General features: G+C 42.5%; 1 protein-coding gene across 1 annotated transcript; it reads right to left on the bottom strand.

Moving 5' to 3' along the window:
- Window positions 1-278: 278 nt before the first annotated feature.
- Window positions 279-13920, bottom strand: bmp8a (bone morphogenetic protein 8a). Its single transcript, XM_080441372.1, has 7 exons — window positions 12017-13920; window positions 4554-4746; window positions 3404-3552; window positions 2593-2772; window positions 2284-2363; window positions 1925-2035; window positions 279-1479 (listed from the first exon to the last, which is right to left on the bottom strand). The coding sequence occupies exons 1-7, from the start codon at window positions 12618-12620 to the stop codon at window positions 1330-1332; spliced, it is 1467 nt and encodes a 488-aa protein (XP_080297498.1). The 5' UTR covers window positions 12621-13920; the 3' UTR covers window positions 279-1329.
- Between the last annotated feature and the right edge of the window lie 5471 nt (window positions 13921-19391).

Below are 19391 nucleotides of genomic sequence, written 5' to 3'. Positions count from 1 at the left end.
CTGAGCCAGTTGCAAGTATGCAAGTAGCCTGCCCTATATACCACCTACCTACTGTAGTTTTTCAGGTGATGCAGAAATGCCTTAATAAATGTGTATAAACAAGTTCTACACAACAATGCTTGTAGGTGAGTTGGCTACAATGCTGTTATACACACTTAACATCTCAATAAATGTAATGCATTCCAAAAAACGTTACTTTAAATTAAATAAAACGGACCAAAATATAACATAGGATTGACATTGTTACCAGCTTGTTTAAAAATGAAAGTGAGCAGAAAAATAATACAATAGATATTTAATTGTGAACTGATGAATGACTGGCATCTAGACAGAAATTGCTTTGTACAAAAATACACGAACGCTACGAATCTGTAGGTCTACTACTGATAATAAATGCTCTGAAAAGAAATAGATGGATAAATGATTCAGTGACGATACCTCATCGTTGGTCTAATATAGATTCTCTGGGACCTGCATTTTGTGTTGAACAAAAAATTAGGACCCAATGCAAAGAACAATGCTTGTTTTAAAATGGACCATGTAGCAACTAACTGGGGTATTTCAATTTAGAGCCATGGTTTGGCTGAATCTGTGCCAGCACAAAACAAATTCTGTATGTTAATTTAACCCTGAATGTCAACAAATGTACCTGGGTCCATTTATTACAGGATTTTACTGTCAGGCAAGCAAATAGAAAAACATCTGAATCTTTAACCCACTGTGGCACAGGTCTGATCTATGATCTTTTCCCTAGTGGGAAAAAGAAGCCAAAACAGATGAGGTCTGGGAAATTAATGTCTGTGATGACTTAGAATAGAGTAACAACTATAGTCTCTATAGACAATTATAGTTGTCACTCTACACTACAATATAGTATAGTATATAGTAACAAGAATAGTGACCATCACTAATTGTTAACAGCATATCTTAAACAGAATACCAAAAATAGATTTAAATCTAATGACATGATGTCTAGAAAAAGGTTGATAGTGCAAATTTTGACGCTTGTTTGAACTGATTGGTCATTGAACTCACAAATCCTACTCTAATTGGCTGCAAATGTGGTGCTGGTGCAGGTTCACTCTTATCTATACACCACAAAGATTTCAATCCTTTTGGGCTTTAATACATACAGACCCAGATCTGTCCTGCAAAGAGTTAAATATTTGTTTTGGTTTAGATTTCTTTCTGACTCTGTAAGCGCCTTTGCCCAATCTTGGAGGATGGTTTCTTATAGTCCATATTAAAGTATTGACTTAGTTTTGGGCTGGGACTTGGCTCACTCTGTGTCCTGGCCACTGGCTTGGTTAGTGGCTTTCTTGTGCAGCATCATAGACATCCACATGTTTTGACCACCATGTTGCGGTGTTTTTTGAGGATGACATTGTTGTTGTCGTCGTAGAAGAGCACAGAAATGGGGCTGAGCTTTGTGGGGGCGCAGCACGCCTTGGGAACCTCGTCCGGTTTCAGGAGGTGCACCTGATGATGACAAGATTGGATAATAATATATAAAAAATCCTACAATTGAAACATTTTAAGCAGGCAATGGCAGAATGTTACAAGAAGCAGTGTATTTGGTACTAGATGTGAAATATCTTACCAGTGCAATTTTATCAATGGTACAGCAGATGGAGCCATTATACTGTAACAAATTAAGGTAAACTTAACCGTTTCGGTGTGCTCCACTGCTCTCCTAGTTCAGAAGGATTTATTTACTCTCGCAGTATTTCTTGTGTACAACTATCTTCTGGTGTACACTTGCAGTGCCACAACGCTGTGACAATGTCTAAACAAATCAGTTAATACATCTAGTTCATAATATAAATTAGAATAGATTTAGATTAACTAGATTTATTAACTGGTTTGTTTAAACATTGTCAGAGCGTTGTTGCACAGTAAGTCAATAATATAGTTGACCACTGACCACTTGCTGGATTAGGGCATGGTTGGTGGCATTCATGCAGGAACCCAGGGGGTAGAGGCATTCTCCATCACAGTAATACGCAGAATAGCCTGTAGGAGCCAACACCCAGTCCTGAGAAGAAACACAAATAATAATAAAAACTAGAAAATATACTCAGTCAAGCACAGTCTCTCCACCAAGGTGGCAGTTTGTTTATTAGGAAGCATAATGCGTTTTTTTTCCCATCGTGAGACAGGCAAATGTGAGACAAAAACACAGAATTCTGATATGAAGTAACAAATGTGAGTGAAAAAAACTTTTAGATAAGAGATGTTAAATAGCTGTAAAATAGCAGAATAGGGAAAATCTGTGCTGCTGACCTTCCATCCCAGGTCACTGAAGCTTACATACAGCTCATGCTTTTTACACGCCTGACGTCCACTGTTGGCATGGCTGTGGTCTAGGACGCAAAGAGATTTTACATAAAAGTTAGGCTAGATTAGAGCTGACATCCAGAGAGACTTAATCAAGTACAAATGTAGAGTAACATACAGTATAATAATTCCCAAAATAACATTACAAGAAACATAATCCTGAGACATAGCTCCTGTTGTACTCTTTTACATCTTAATTTTGTATATCATTTGTTAACATCATGCAATGGTTGCAGATATTTGCATATACCGTACCTTGAATGCTGGGGACAGGCAGGTCGTATTTGGTTTTCTTCTTACGGGGGTGTGGTTTTAGGGCCCGGGGTGGGCGACATGGGGCCTGGCTGGCCCTGAAGAAGGTCACCATGAACGGCTGTTTGGAACGAGGACCCCGGCGGCCCACCAAACCCACCCAGCCTGCAGATAAGGAGCGGTCTGAAAGAGAAGCAATTGCTATAAACGATCAAAAGTGTTGGAAACAATATCAGCTTGTTAATCTTTAATGTTAGCAAAGTTTAACAAGTTTGTTTAATGAAATCTGTGTATGGTTTGTATCAACTTCATTGTAGTAAAAAAAAAAGAGTAAAGTACTCTTGCAGTAGTTGCAGTGGGTTGTGTACAGTAGTAGAAGTTTTAGTTATATTACTACAGGAGGAGCTAACGTAACATCAATGTTAAGTGCAGCCAGGTGAATTGAGCTTTCAGTGTGATGGACTGCTCTCCCTCTTCATTTAGAAAAGGTAAACATTGCCACGTTTTCTGAGTTCTACTCTTACAGTTATGGAACCCCGCTTGTGATCTGAAATTTGTAAATATAACCATAATTATTTACCTTTAATTCAAAGGTCACATTCAAAATGGCCAGGTGCAATTATCTTTTTTATTTCAAACTGCTACACTACAACCAAAGTTAATTTGGAAAAAACAACTGCTGCCATGTTTATATTCAACTGACAATGTCTGAACTATGCTCATGATCTGTCCCATATGTAAGCATAACTGTATCTTCAGTATAAGTTGGCACGCTTGAGCCTCAAATTGTTTTTGGTCACCAGCCTAGACCCACCTTCCTCGGTCTCCACGTAGAGCCGTATGCCCAGGTTGCTGCGAGGGTGGAGGAGCCAGCGGTTGGATGCAGAGGTTACGTCAAAGGCCAACCAGCCCTCCTGCCCTGCAGGTGTTGACTGCATGTCCAACAGCACCAGCTCTGGTTCTCTGGGGAAATAAGACAACATTGTGTTTTGATTTAGCTTCCATCATCTACTTTTCTACTGAATGTGTTGACCCATTTCCATCTCCTTTTATATTTCACTGATTGTCATGGATCGACAGTTCCATTCGAGCTGCTCTCAAAGTGTGAGACATCACCTTCGCTCCGGAGACAAAGCAGGCTCACTACAACGCTGTGTGATCACAGCAGCCCAACGGTAATACAGCGAGGAGATTGAGACACAGCAAGTGTCAGCAAGTGATTACCCACGTAGTAGGCCTATGTGGCAGGGAACTACACACAATATCTTATTTTAAAGTTGATGCCCAAGCTGTTTGTATGCCAATTTCAAGGTTATTAACACCAACCACCCAGAGGGAGCCCCCACAACCAGTGACGCAAATGGCACGCTGATAATTGCTGAGGCCGATGTGAAAAAGTCATTCAAGCACGTCAAAAGACTGGCCAGGTGGCATGTCAGGGCTGGGTCATTAGAGCGTACGCAGCACATGCTGGCTGGTGGCTCACATATTTAACCTCTTCCTCTGCTTATGTGTAGTCCCTCCTGCTTCAAATCCTCCACCATTGTTTCGGTGCAGAAAAGAAAGCAAACTAACATACTTAAATTATTGGCGTCCTGTTGCCCTCACACAAATGCTTTGAGAAGCGTGTTCCAGCTACTTCCACCAGAAATCCAGGATTATGCACACACACACACACACACACACACACACACACACACACACACACACACACACACACACACACACACACACACACACACACACACACACACACACACACACACACACACACACACACACACACACACGTGGAGCTGTGCACATATATTATGCACATTTATTAAGGCAAGACCTACACACATTATTTATTTATAGCATTTAAAAATTCCACATACACGGCACAGGCACCCGTCACTTTAGAATTGTATACAAACATATACTATAGAATATACAAGATATACACCAGCAATTGTTTTAAGCACCTGTGTCTGTTCTCTCGTTGTATCTCGTAGACAGAGATGTGCAGGGTGCGGTTGGCTCTCTGTCCCAGAGTCAGGGTCTTATAGATGCGAAACTCTGCGGCCGTCACGGTCTCTCCCTGAGGGAGGGGGGTCAAGTCGAAGCGAAACTCCTTCCAGTATGGACGAGGCTGAAGCAGGTCTCGCTCCTGCTCCACTGATAAGAGACAAGAGAGGTAGAGGAGGGTACATTTACATTACACCCAGTGGACAGTAACAAAGTACATTTACTTGTGTACTGTCCATTTTTTTAATATCTGTATTTTGGGATACTTGTGAGGGACCGTGACAAAATGAGGTTGGCAAGATGACAAATTAAAAAAAATCTTTCAAAATCTTATTTTAAAGGCATGTACAGTATCAGGTGTTAAAAAATTAATTTTGAAGTTATGTTGGTTTCCAAAGACGCTTTAAATGGGGGGGAGGAAGATGTAAAACAAACAAAACTTTATAGATAAACCCCCCAAAAAAGGCTATGACTAGAGTAAAATCTAAAACAGTGGAACTGTAACAGTTACTGTGCAGTTAGCTGGGGAAAGACATATTGAAGAGGTGGGTTTTGAGAGTGGTTAATTTGAAGGATTGGAGGGTGGGGGCTTCTTTGATAGTATTGAGGAGTGCATTCCACAGGGATGGGGCAGCAACAAATGCCACTACCTCTGAACTACTGCACATGAGCACATGGTTTCCAGGGATAGACAATGACTAGGTACATTTACTTGAGTTCTGTACTACTTCTGTAGTTTACTTGAGTATTTGTATTTTTGTATACTTTCACTCAAATACTGACATTCAGACAAATATTGTAGCCTACTTTTTACTTTTGACTACATTTCCAGACAATTTTCAGCAAAGAGATTTGGTGTAGATGGAAATACTTGCAGACCTGGAAGAGATCCGTCGGGGATCCCGGTCAACTATAGGGTTTAAGTGGTTCAAATACATTTGTTTCATGATATTAGTTTGATTTGACAGCTCTTCTAATAACAATTGGTTTGTGACCCACTGTTTGGGAAACACTGCTCTAGACTTGGATCCGCTAGTTTTCTGATCCAGTCTAGTGAGAAACAGAGGATATGGATATACTCTGTGCTGCCAAAAATAATTTCATCGGGAACCAGGGGCTTCATAGTGGTAGGGCCTACCCATAAACATCTGAAATGATATGAATCCAGCAAGTTTCTTGAAATACAGTACATCTTGGTATACTGTTTGGGGTATGTCCACATTTTATTCTAAACCTGAACTTCCTGAAGCGACTGGCGAGTCACGACACTAGGCTACTGGATTCAGCATTCATGGAAGGTAGTCTCTTCCGAAGATACTTGTGACAACTAAATGAAGGAGAGTGAACATTTACCAAGCACTGGTATCAAACCAACAACATTCCACTTATGACTCACACACTTCCCCAAGGCTATAGACTCTATAGCCTTGGGGATGTGTGTGATTCATAAGTGGAATTTTGTTGTCACCAGTATCATCAAAGCCTCTATAGTATAGAGGCTTTGATTATACTGGTGAAAACAAAATAGTTATTTAGATGAGAATACAAATTTTCCAAGCAATGGTATCAAACTAAGAGCCTTGTGCTTACAAACCACACACACCTCACTCTTGTGCTGCAGAGGCTTGCTTAGAAGACAGAGGTGACAACAAAGTACTTCAGTGCAAAATAAATAGATGCAGAATCAAAAAATGTCAAGCTCTGGTTACAAGCAAGCGTCTTCAAATACAGTACATCTTGGTATACTTTGTTTGGCATGTTCATATTTTATTGTAACCTGTAGCGACTGGCAACACTAGGCTACTGGATTCGGCATTCATGTGGGTAAACGATAACATTGTGGCTCCCACCTGGATACTGATATTAGTTGAGGGTGAATTCCCCAACTAATATCCATATCTGGCTTAGACTGGATAGTCAGTTCGGAATGAAAGCCTGATGATGGGAGGCTACTCATCCCCTAGCATAACTCACGTAAAATAGCAGATCTATAAGCACTGCAGTGTGTTGTGAGCTTGTAGATCTGCTATTTCCGGTGCGCAACACCAGCACGCAACTCAGTATACATCAGGCCTTACGCTTATGTAAATGTGGGGCATTTCTTTCTTGCACTTCAAACATCTGTTCCTATTGAGCCTGCACTAAGAAGTAATGTTACAGTATATATTTATACAGGACTATGGTAGACAGAGGTGCAGAGATGAGACAGGAACAGCATATTATAGTAAAAGCTTGAGATACTGTATAAGTGGACTCATAGGGATACAACGGTGTTTCTTTACGGGTGCTGTATGTTCCTGGGTGGTTTGTCAGTGTATATCACGTAACATGACCCCACCAAAAAATGTAATCTCTACCACAGGTTAAACTTTTGACTACGTAATTGCATCAAGGTAACCATGAGATATGAGGGGCGACCTGATAGCAGCTGAATGGTTATGGTGCATTGCACATGAGCGCAATGTTCTGATTAGTAGAACACCCCGGTGACAACAAGTGACAGATCAAATATAGTACAATATTAATTAAGAAGTTGACAGGAGACACACGCATACACACGCGCGCACGCACAATACCACATGCAACCAGAGCATCAGCACCCTGTGTGTCCTTGTGGAGCCCCGCAGGGCTGTGAAACACCCATGGTTTGTCTCATACACACACACACACACACACACACACACACACACACACACACACACACACACACACACACACACACACACACACACACACACACACACACACACACACACACACACACACACACACACACACACACACACACACACACACACAATGTTGAATATTGAACAGAGACAATAAGGGTTTTGTGGACACCCCTGGCTATCATGCACACATGCACGCACGCACGCACACACATGCACACACGCACACACACACTTGACACACGCAGAGCACACAGTGGAGTGTACAGTAATTAGAGACGCTAAGGGCTTTGGACCACAGCAGCTGCTCAGCACACATACCACTAATTACAGCATAGGCTCATATTTTTAGATTTGCTCCCTCCACAGCAGTATTTTCATCTCCTTTCCAACCGTTACTTTTTTTCAGCGTGTGTCAGAAGGACCTTTAATTCTAACCAGCTGTGTCTCCTATATCCCTCTACGCTCATACGTGGGCACACGCGTGTACACCCACGGTGATCCAATGTAATTATACATTGGGGAATATGTGTTATGACTAATTGTCAATTTGTTTACGTTTTTCAAACAACTTATGGCCATTGCAACAGCGCAAATTACTAGACATTGCTTAAGCAAATGCTTCGTGACCATTGTTACCTGAGTGTTATCACAACCACCAATACAACCGCCCGAGGCCTGCACAAGACAAGAAGGATCATCACATACGGTGGTGCTTTAAAGTTTATAAAGCCTTTAGAATATTCTACATTTCTGCCTTAATATTATCTAAATCAGTGTTTCATAACCTTGGGGCCAAACATCACGTGGGGTTAAACATTCTAAAAATTATAGCGAATTCCCACATACAATGTTTGTGGAGCACACTAACATTGTTAAAAGAAACATTTAATTTTAAACAAGCAAAAACAGCTGATCTACAGTACAGCATCGCGATGTGGCACATTATGAGCTTGTTTCAGCTTGGTTATGAACTTGGCTCAAATGTTTGAAAAACACTCGCTCATGCGTGTGGGGTGTCTCATCTTCGCCAGATGTAAGAAGGGGGGGCTTCAAGGAAAAAGGCTGGGAAACAATGATCTAAATCATCATCAGATTTTCACACAAGTTCTAAAAGTAGATAAAGGTAACCCAGTTAAGCAAATGAGACAGACATATTATACATTTATTTAGGATAATGATCAAATATTACATCTCTGTGAGAGGCGAAAGTATGTGAATTTGAAGGTGAAATTAGATTCAGGAGTTTTCAATCACACTAATAAACAACCCTGTTGGTTTGACGATAGGCTACGGGATGCAACCCAAACAAAACTATAAGGAGCAAAACAGCAGTGGGTGAACTTACAAAGGGAGAACAGGCATCCCCAGGGCTCACCATGCTACATATTGAAAGGGTACATTTTGATGTCTTGACCCTAATCACCACCTCTGGTATGAGACATTAAATCATGGGATAACTCAAAACGTTGGGCAGGAAAACAATGGGGTTCCGACACACGAAAGGCCCAACATGTCATATCAAAGCAAATCTAGAACAAAAGGCAGTAAACCAAGTATAAAAAAGGCTGATGTTAAGTCACATGTGTACCACCAAACAGGTGACTTACAGTACGTATATAATGGCCCTGACTAGGAAATTGGTTGGGAGGCGTTTTGAGCCTATTTTATGCTGGAACCCCATTACTGTCCTGACCACACTTTGCCGTTATCCCATCTGTTAACGACAACGTCTCATACCAGAGGTGGTGTGTAGCGGTCAAACCATCAAAATGTATCATTATAGTATGCAGCATGCATGGTGAGCCATAGTGATTCCTGTTTTCCGTTTGTATAGGTTCAGCTACTGTTTTGCTCCTCATTGTTTTGTTTGAGTTGTCATTTTTATTGCCTGTAGCCTTTTGTAAAAACCAACTGGGTTGTGTGATTAAAAACACCTGACTCTAATTTCACATTCAGATTTACTGCTAATCCTAAAGGTTACTTTTGCCTCACACACAGAGGATCATTTGCCTCAATAAATAAATGACCATGAATAATGTTTGTCTCATTTGTTTGATTTCTACTTTTAGGACATAGATTGGTGACATTTTACGTAACCTTCATCATGGAGAAATATCTGAATAGAGTTGCCAGTGTTGTTCTAATTTCTGTTTTCACATTAGCCCTGTCATGATATTATTATTATCACTCTGACGACTTTGCTCTCAGTAACGCATCAGTAAGCATTGAGATAGTAGGCACTTTAGAACAAATGTAATAACAAAAGCCCTAGCATCCCTATTCTGGGGTGAACATTCAGTGAAAACAGCTGATCTACAAGCTCACAAGGCATTGCATTGTGAGCTTGCAGATCAGCAAAATGATTTGGTGTAGAGGGGGGGAAAAGGAGCGGATCAAGTACAGAGCCATTGGGGGCCTAGGTCAACTTAGTACTTAGGGTTTAAGTGGTTAATCAACTGAAGACAACCAATTAACAAATGAGAGTGTTCCATAATTTGTATGAATAAGACAACATAAATGGCAAGTAAACATGCACAATGTTAAGTATTCATTTTCATCGTTTCATTCGTCTCTTTTTGAGGTATATTGTGGTTGGTATTGCTTAAATTCAATTCCTTGCTTTCTTGTTGTTTTATCTAAGCTGTAAGGCTACTCTATGCTTTTATAAGACATAACATTGGGAAGAGACAGTAAAGAAACGGGTACATCTAGTCTAAAGGTTTGCCAGAGTTGTCAGTTTCAAGCACGGCAATAGGATTCATTTGAATGCACAAGAAAACATCTTGGACATGTACGAAGAAAATGTTAAACCACTTAAACCCCAGCATCGGTTTTGTGGGGAAAGCTTTCGCTGAAAATAGCAGATCGACAAGCTAACGGAAAACCGAAAATATACTAGTATTGAGCCCTGAGGGACTCCGGTTACCCATATGGGGTTTAAGTGATTAATTTTCCCACGGTAAAATGAGGGAGGTTCGACAGTCCATTCCAGCAGAGGTGGAGGAAGGAAGCGATTGAGAAAAGGATGTTTAATTTTTATGCTCTCTCAGATAAGTATCAGTCAGACTACTGTGTGTTTATGGAGGGAGAATATCTCGCAGTCGACTGGAAACCAATTGCATGTCCAAGGCAGTGTTGCCATGTCTGCTTATTGTAAGCGACTTTGGGCTTATTTTTCTGTAAAGTTGCTTGTAGATATTGATAGTTTGCGGGTTGCATTTTTTTGGGCTTGTTTCTAAAGTGTAGTTGCTTATTTGGGCTTGCTTTCAAATATTTTAATAATTATTTAAACCAGTGGTTCTCAATTATTTTCATGTCATGGACCCCCAAATTGATATGTATTTGTCCCCGAACCCCCATCTGAAAATGTTTTGTAGTGTCAAAGATCTTCCAAATATTCCACATTTAATTTCATTTTTTTTTTAATAGCAGATCTATAAGCTCACAACACGTTGTGAAAATAGCAGATCGGCTATTTTCAAATAGCCAATGTAGGCCTATACAGTATATAGGACAGGTTTAAAGTGCTCATGTGGCCTGGCTGCTTCTTTTGGGCTTGTTTTCCTAGACCTGGCTGCTTATTTCTCTCACAAAATCTGGCAACACTGGTCCAAAGCTGGCACTTCAGGAAATGGAAAAAATAACCAGTGTTCCAATGGGTCCAACATAGTTTAGTTATTATTTAGTCACAAGCTATTGTTAATACTTTTATAAAACCCACAAGTAGACTTCACCACTTTAACTTTCAAAATGTTTGTAAAAGTAGTGAAAATAGCTGAAATATAGGGAGGTTTCTGCCCGACAGTTTAGATATGCTTTCTCACACATGGTTGAGAAAGTTACTTTCAAAATGGGCTTTATTATACATGAATAGTAAAAACAACAACACTTTGAATCGCAAAGTTGGATCATTTTGTACAGTTTATAATGCCACTTTGACTAAAGTCTAATTTGCATCATCCTGACCAAGTTGTACACGGATTACACTGCCTATAGGCCTACACTATGTTCCCCTAATTAATCTAGATTTGATTCACAGCCAATGATGTGTATAATGGAAATTGGAAAGTTAGCAGCATCTGTTTTACTCCATTAAACTGGAGTAAGGGTTTGTAGAAATGAGTCCTGGATTGCTTTTCTCTATGACAGAGATAGTGCTAGTATCAATGTATTAATGAACTTTACTCTTAATGTCTGTTCAAATACTTACTTACGGTAATCCCTCTTTCTATCCTCATGATTTTCAGTGAAGTACAGTATATGACATGAACATTCTTGAATGAAAGCATGAGGTTATAAACTGTCAAATGCAATACATTTCAAAGCAATAACATCTCATTAAATGGAATTTTCTCTATAGCCCACACTAATTATTTTAAAATGGAAACCAAGGTCGTGTTTCACAACAAGCCAAGATACAATATAATTGTATATAATTCAGTATCCAATGCGCTATATTTGAAATTAATTTAAAATTACTGCTGTGTGAACGTGTTTAAAAGTCAAGCGTTTTATTGAAAAGCACTACAACAACGCAACTGTGACACATAAACATAACCAGTGAAGGAAGATTATGTCAAAATGTGGGGAAAATAAAACGTTTAAAACAAGTTCAAAATATGTTTTCTCAACTTTCCAGTCACAACCACAAGGGGCCGACATAATGGCTTTGCCTCCCTCCATCAGCTGACCCCTCCCACCGTCACCACCACCACCACCACCACCACCATCATCCTCCACTCACTCACCTAGGTTGACGAAGCTCATCACTGTGTCCGCCTCACTGACAAAGGTGCCAAGCGGTGGCGTATGCGAACTGAGCGTGGGCAGTGCTGCGTGGCTGACGTGCCCGAGGCCGTCCGCCCCGCCGAGCCTCCACGCCCCGGCGCCGTTCCCCAGGACGCCGTTCCCCCCTTCCTCGTCGCCCTCGGCCGCCACGGCGTGGTACAGGTCCAGCATGAAGAGCGGCGCCGAGGACGGCGGCCGGAGGGGAGGGTGGGGCCTGGGCCGCCCCGGCAGGCCCAGGATGGACAGGATCTCCTTCTGCATCTCCTTCTTCTCGCGGCCGCTGAGGCGCCGGAAGCTGGAGTGAACGACGGCCTCGGCCTGCGGGCCCCAGAGGGAGAGCAGCAGGAGCAGGGGGAGGAGGAGCAGCATGGTCCTGGGTTGGAGGAGAGGCAGACGGAGGCTGGACAGAGACGTGGTTTGCTGTCGGGGGTAAAGGCGGCCGTTGCCGTTGTTGTCGCTGTGCGGCCGTCTTCCTTCACAGCGAGGGCAGGCGTGTTTGTGGGTTCTCCAGCTTTCCGAGGAGCATCCTGAGTCCCCAGAGGGATAGGAGATGACTGAGGCCATGGCTGTGATCCCACTCCTGAGCCCCTCCCTGTATTTTTCTTCTCCTGTGGTGTTGATCGTTCCTCTGCCCTCGGGATACTCTTTGTTATCACTCTTACTAATAACTGTCCTTTGGGTCCTCCACCAGTGTCTTCTGATGTGCTCCACAACACGAGAGCAGCCAGTCCAGTGTGAATGACTGAACGTCAGAGTGTCTCCTACGTTGTCTAGTCTGTTGGCGCGTGACTGCCAACACTGTTTGTCCTTCAGACTCAAAGAGCGACCACAGACAAACGCACTGTTTGATTTATGTCTGCTGTGTTTGGAGGGAAGCTGGCCGCGTGCAAGATGTGTTTACCGCCTTTAACTGCCTCTGTTTATCTGTCCCTCCTTCTGTTGCTTTCCTTCTACTCCTCTCTCTCTTTACTACCTTGTGCTGGTAGGTCTTCCACTTCTCCACTGCTGATTTCTCTCACTCCCCCCCCCTGCCCTCTGTACTAATGAAAGATAATGAATGCAAAGGGCATAATTAGAAGCGCAGGCGTATTTGATGTGTTTGAATATAGACAAAACAATGCCCCTCTGGAAAATTGTCTCTCCTCTTTGAAGTCCTTAAACTCGGTGTTGGTTAAAAAGCGGGATAAGTACAGAGCAGGTGTCGCCGAGATTGGGGGGAAACTCGAGAGCTGTATTATCAGATCGCTTTTCAATCTCTCTTTTCAGTTGGACTTCAAAAGGAAGCAAAGGGGTGGGGTGGTGGAGGGGCCTTCACACCTGCTGCAAGTTCATGTTCCATGAAAACCAGACGAAGCCACACAAGAAGAAGGACTAGTTCCACCGCGGAACAATGAGAAATCTCTGCTGTCCCCCTTCTGGAAGCTTTTATCCAATTATTCTTAAAGACTTATTTATCCATTCAAGATGATCTTCTCCCCCCACCCACGCAACTCTCTCTCTCCCCGTCCAGATGTCCTCTTTAATCCTATTGAAATAGAGATGTCTCCAGAAAATGGTTCCCTGATTGTAATCCTGTGAAGAGTTGAGATTGGTTATTAATCCAGAGGGGGGTTTCTTCTCCAATCCAGAGGCAGGTTCTCAGCATGCAGTTCTTCAGCATGTAGCAGACTGTCATCCACACATTCAGTGTCTTCTGAAAATGTTGTTGTGCACAGTATGTGTGTGCATGCCCTTTGAATGTGTCCCTCATCTAACTGAAGCTTGGGAGCGTGTGTAAGTTGTCCATCACCATGAGGGAGTGTCTGACCAAACCTTCTCTCTCTCACTCTGTCAAACTCTTTCAACCCCTGTCCCTCTCTCTCTCTCTCTCTCTCTGCCTGCCTCTTATGAAAAAGTCTCTCTAAACCTCTCTTTCCTTCCTTTCCTTACATCCCCTCGCCCCTCCCAACTGGTCTCCTTGGGAGACCTCATCTCTCTGTCCCTCCCTTTAGCCTCCACCCATCTATCTTTTCATCTTCTCATGACTGCTTCCTTTCATGGCTAAATACCGTTGAGTCTCAAACTGCTTGGTTGAAGGGACATCTTGATGTCCCAGATACTGTAAAAAAAATAAGATATACTTTTATTTCGTAATCACTGTAAACAAATTGACGTGTGTGCCTGTGAGTCAGGTTTTATTTGTACAGGTCACACTGTAGATGTGTTCACCACTTGATGTTGATCATCTGACTTCATACTATGCAAATGGTGAAGCTCCCAAGTTGCAGCATGCCTCCGGCGTCACTGTGGTACCTGTGGTTTTGGGCAAAAAAAGAAAAAGGAAGGAAAGAAGAAAAGTGAAATAGCTAGGTAAGGAAATTCCACTGCAAGTCTACCTTGAGCTAACAGTGCAGGAAACATCCAGGAAAAGTCATATAAAAAACAATCACCGCTGCAGAGTGAACACATTTCATGTTAGCGTATCTAATATTCCTCATCCCATTTCCCGCTAAGCTCTGACTTTCGTTTACTTTGGGCAGTAGGTACTCAATGCAGGCATACTGCATGCGCATGTGAGTGAAGAGAGAGAGAGAGAGTGTGTATGTGTGTGTGTGTGTGTGTGTGTGTGTGTGTGTGTGTGTGTGTGTGTGTGTGTGTGTGTGTGTGTGTGTGTGTGTGTGTGTTTTAGTGAGAGGATTTGGAGGGAAGAGATGACTGGGCCGACTCAAATATAGTAGCGGGGCTCAGGCCTGTGCCAGACCGTGTTTGTGTATGCTTAGCTTCAAAGCAGACTGGTACTTGTGGTCACTTTGAAAAAAAAGAGAGAAAAAAAGCACGAATAACACTGACCAAACCAAGCTGACCACTGTTCATTTTTCTCCTGGCCGAAAGGGCGAGTCCGAAATGCCAGGAATTAGAGTCCGACCCGCTTGCTTGTTTTTTTTTTTCTTTCTTTCTGTCTGTCCTCTGTACATTGCTGAGGGAGTTTCCACTGGAGAGATTATGGGGGTGGGACGGGGTGATATGCTAGAGGAGGAAGAAGAGTCAGGGATGGAGATGGTGTTGGAGAACAAGGGATCGACAAACTACAATACAGCATCTCCCATTAGAAATAAATGGGAGATGAGAGACAAGCAGGGTTCGATTTGTAAAAAAAAAAAAGACAAAAAAAATCTTTGGAAACTTTTCAAAATTTGCTCAAAATAGGGACGACATACATTTCAAATTAAATTGTAAAATCGGAAGATTATCAGACATAATTATCAAATATATCAGATTACATTTCGCAAAAGGAAATCCATGTATTTATTTAATTCTGACCAGAAACAGGGATAAAAACCTATCCCCACCCGAGACAAGAGAGTGACCAGAGGGGGGGGATATGACATCAAAAGCAGAGGCATGGATCCCCCCACCCCAGCAAATAAAACCCTGGGGAGAGGGCTGTGTGATGGATTGCAGGAAAGGCAAACGACAAATGGGCGGAAAGTGGACTGAAGAGGGGAGTGGAGGAAGGTTGGCCTGTTTGTGTGTGTGTATAGTAAACACAGACTCACAGCTGCGTGAGGGTGGAATCTCAAAAACTAAACCTCATCATCTCCGGTGGAACCACCAAGTAAAACCAGGACAATAAGCCTCACGTACGCTTTGTGGCACGACAGTGTCGCTCATAGATCTCATAGAAAATAACTGATTCCCAAGTGATAAATGTGACAATTCTGAAATCCTTTCTCTCCGTTTCCCCCAAGGATCCTTGTTTCTCCCCCCCCCCCCCCCCCCCCACACACACACACACACACACACACACACACACACACACACACACACACACACACACACACACACACACACACACACACACACACACACAGCCCCAGGCCAAGGTCACAAACTTGATGGAACTTGCGTGTCCCGAAAAAGCCTGGAAACAAGAGGAATCCTGAAAAATCACATGCCCCGATGATACACACGTGGGATGAAAGAGGACAAATCACTCTCCACATGGTTTAAAACTAGGAACAGCCGAGCCAGATAGCTCATCAAGCCACAAACCACAGCTGGGGAACACCTCCTCCTCTCTCCTCCATCTTTACCCCAACCCCCCCTCTGAGCAGTTAGCGAAGATCCTAGGGGTGTGTCCTTATCTCTGCTGCTGAGGGTAATTGTACCCTAGTCTCAATTACCAAGCATATCCGGTAGGCTGCGGTCTGCTGTCAGGCATGCATGAACAGAGATCTACGCTGCAACAATCCTAAGCACGCCGCTATTCTGGGGGTGAACATTCAGCAAAAATAGCAGATTTACAAGCTCATTGGCTATTTTTGGCAAAGCGATCAGGGTAGAGGGGAAAAAGGAGCGTAAAGTATAGACCCCTGGGGGATCACGGTCAACTAAGTATAATCTGGTGTTGATCGGGTTGAAGTGGTTTTAAAGTCTCCGCAAAGGGAGTTAAATGATTTATTTCTAAACACATTATACATGTTAAAAAGTTATGGCTGAGAAGGATTTTCACCGTTTATGAGTTTGTTTCTCACAGTGCTGCTGAAATCTTTGCTCCATGATGAACATTGCCATTAACTGGCTCCAGTGTTGTTCAGTGCCTTCAGCATACACAGCCCCAGCATTCAGAGCAGAGAGACTCCGTCTTTGCTTTTATACTGTAGGCCTATATACTTGGCAATTCTTTTGAATCATTCAAATTTGGCTGGATAGTGAATAATTCTGTGGTGACAAACTTTGGAGAGGAACATTTTTGACAGCTTTCACCTATAATGACTGACACCAGGGATGACACTAGGGGCTCTATCTTGCGCGGCGCCTTACACCATGTGCCTAATCTTACTAGGCATTTTTATTATTTTGAAAAAGAAAATTGTGAAAATAGCTGATCTACATCACTATTTTTAATTGTTTTTCAAAATAATAAAAAATTAAACATAACATAAGGCGCCATAGGGCCCACACTGTGCTCAGTGTTCCCATGTCTGCTTATTATAAGCGACTATGGGCTTGTTTTTCTGTAAAGTCGCTTGTGGATATTGGTAGTTGCGGGTTACGCTTTTTTGGTCTCGTTTCTAAATTGTAGTTGCTTATTTGGGCTTGCTTCCAAATTATTGTTATTATTTATTATTTGATTATTGCTTAAACCAGTGGTTCTCAAATATTTTCATGTCAAGGACCCCCACATTAATATGTAGCCTATTTGTCCCTAACCCCCATCTGAAAATGCTTTGTGCCAGGGAGCCCGATACCAGATTTGTGTTGTTAAAATGTTTCAAATATCTTCCAAATATTACACATTTTATTTCAAGATTTTTTGAAAATAGCCGTTCTAAAAGCTTGTAGACCTGCTATTTTCAAATGGCCGATGTGTTGTGTATATAGGTTTAAAGTGCTCTAGTTGCTTCTTTTGGGCTTGTTTTCATAGTAATGGTTGCTTATTTCTCTCACAATATATAGCAACACTGCATAGCTCATCTGCTCCAGAGAGCTCCAAAGTGTGATGTCTAAACTGTAATGAAAATAAAGAATATAATTTTGCTACTCACCGAAACAAAACAAAGTTTTATGATGTTGAAAGCCTATTCTCTGTAGTGGAAAGCCTCAGAACCCCACCTTTCGTTGTGTGGATACATTTTTCTATTGACTCGATCTGAAGGTGGAGTTTAAGTGATTAAAGGTGCACCATAAAAAATGGTTCTTTGAGGAACTATTTCTGGTTCCTCAAAGAACTTTGACAACAAAGCCTCTAGAACCATATGAGAAACATGAGGAATCATTCACTAAAGGAAATGGTTCTTTATCTTTAGTAGGTGATGACGATTACACCCCATCACGATTACCGACCTCGACTATGCAGATGACATTGCCCTAGTCTCGGATACAGCAGAATAAGGAAGAGAACTACTGGCAGTAGAAATGGAGGGCATGAAGAAGATCGGCCTCAAGCTCAATGCCAAGACAACAAAAGTAGGCCTATACTGGCAGTTAACACGGAGGACAAGACTATTGCCCCTCCGACCGAACGGTGCTTGAGGTAGTCGAGGGGCCTGGACTCTGGAATGGCCTGCATGGGATGAGGAGTGTTGAAATCTGACATGGGAGAAGACCTCAAGAGGCGGCTCTCTCTAGGTCGTCCTCAGACGAGCCCTCCATCGTTGCTTCCAGTCATCCCGACTCTCCATACATCTGGCCAGCTCATTGGTGCTATGGGCTCCTGCATCCTTCTTGAGCGTGTCCACATATGTTAGTGTGGGGCGTCCTCTTGACCGGTGCCCATGTGTTGGTTCCCACAGCACCAGTTTGCTGGCTGGCAGCTCTCGGTGCCTTTGGCAGTGTCCTGCTAGTCTCATTCTCCTTACAGCAATCTTCTCGCTCACCCTTGGTATTCCCTCATACAGGATTCTGTTGGTAACATGCGCACTCTTGCTGATATTAAGCACTGCACGCAGCATCCTGGTGTAGCACCCGTCCAGGGACTTCTCAAGGGCTGGTTTCAGGGTCCAGCATTCACTGCCATAGAGAAGAACGGACTCTACTGTCGCGTAGAAGAAGCTGAGTTTGAGACGGCGGCTGCTGGTAGCTAATACAAGCTACAGTGGAGTCAGTGCTGCTATGGGGCCAAGACATGGACGCACCAATAATTTAAAAAAAAAAGATTGTGTATAGTTTAGTTTTTATAAGTTTTAGAGCTAGTTTTTGGGCGGTGTAGCCGCCCCTATAAGTGGAGTTGGGACACCTCATAGTATTAGTTTCCTGTACTGTGATTGGCTGACTCTATTGGCTGACTCTATTCAGCACTGTGATTGGCTAGCGAGACACATGATGACATTAATAACCTATAAATAGGATTATGCACTTCCAAAAATCATTTTTTTTGGAAGTGAGCTTCCATCACTATGATGACCACTGTGATGACCACACCGCCCACTTCACACTGGTGTGATTTTTGGGCGGTGAAACCGCCCCTATATGTGAGGTTTGGACATCGACATTCGATTGCACCCCCCCAACCCTGCGCTGTGATTGGCCACCATTGTACCCCCCTAACCCCTGTGATTGGCTAGTGAAACATGACACATGTGCATAGCCCTATAAATAGGACTATGCACTTAAAAAAAACACATTTATGGTTTTTTTTAAGTTAGGGGTGTACAATGGTTGGTCCACAATATTACTTTTCTTTAAGTGAACTTCCATCACTGTGATGACCACTGTGACCACACCGCCCACTTCACACTGGGTGTGATTTTTTATTTATTATATGGGGTAGTCACAGGCGAGATTCAAAAAGCTCAGATTGTTTTGAAAATAGCAGATCTACAAGCTCACAATGCATCACGACGTGGCACATTG

This window comes from Gymnoscopelus braueri, assembly GCF_963280865.1.
Source record: "Gymnoscopelus braueri genome assembly, chromosome: 11".
NCBI lineage: Eukaryota > Metazoa > Chordata > Actinopteri > Myctophiformes > Myctophidae > Gymnoscopelus > Gymnoscopelus braueri.
The sequence above is the reverse complement of the archived record's forward strand: the minus strand, read 5'-3'. Positions and strand labels throughout refer to the sequence as shown.

Bases quoted from the DNA above. Each gene is read 5' to 3' on its own strand.
- bmp8a (XM_080441372.1), bottom strand. From the start codon at position 12,620: ATGGCCTCAGTCATCTCCTATCCCTCTGGGGACTCAGGATGCTCCTCG. The intron at 3,553-4,553 runs GTGCTTAAAACA...TTATTTCCCCAG, and splicing joins CAACGAGAGAACAGACACAG to AGAACCAGAGCTGGTGCTGT. The intron at 2,773-3,403 runs GTGGGTCTAGGC...CTTCTCTTTCAG, and splicing joins CTACGTGGAGACCGAGGAAG to ACCGCTCCTTATCTGCAGGC.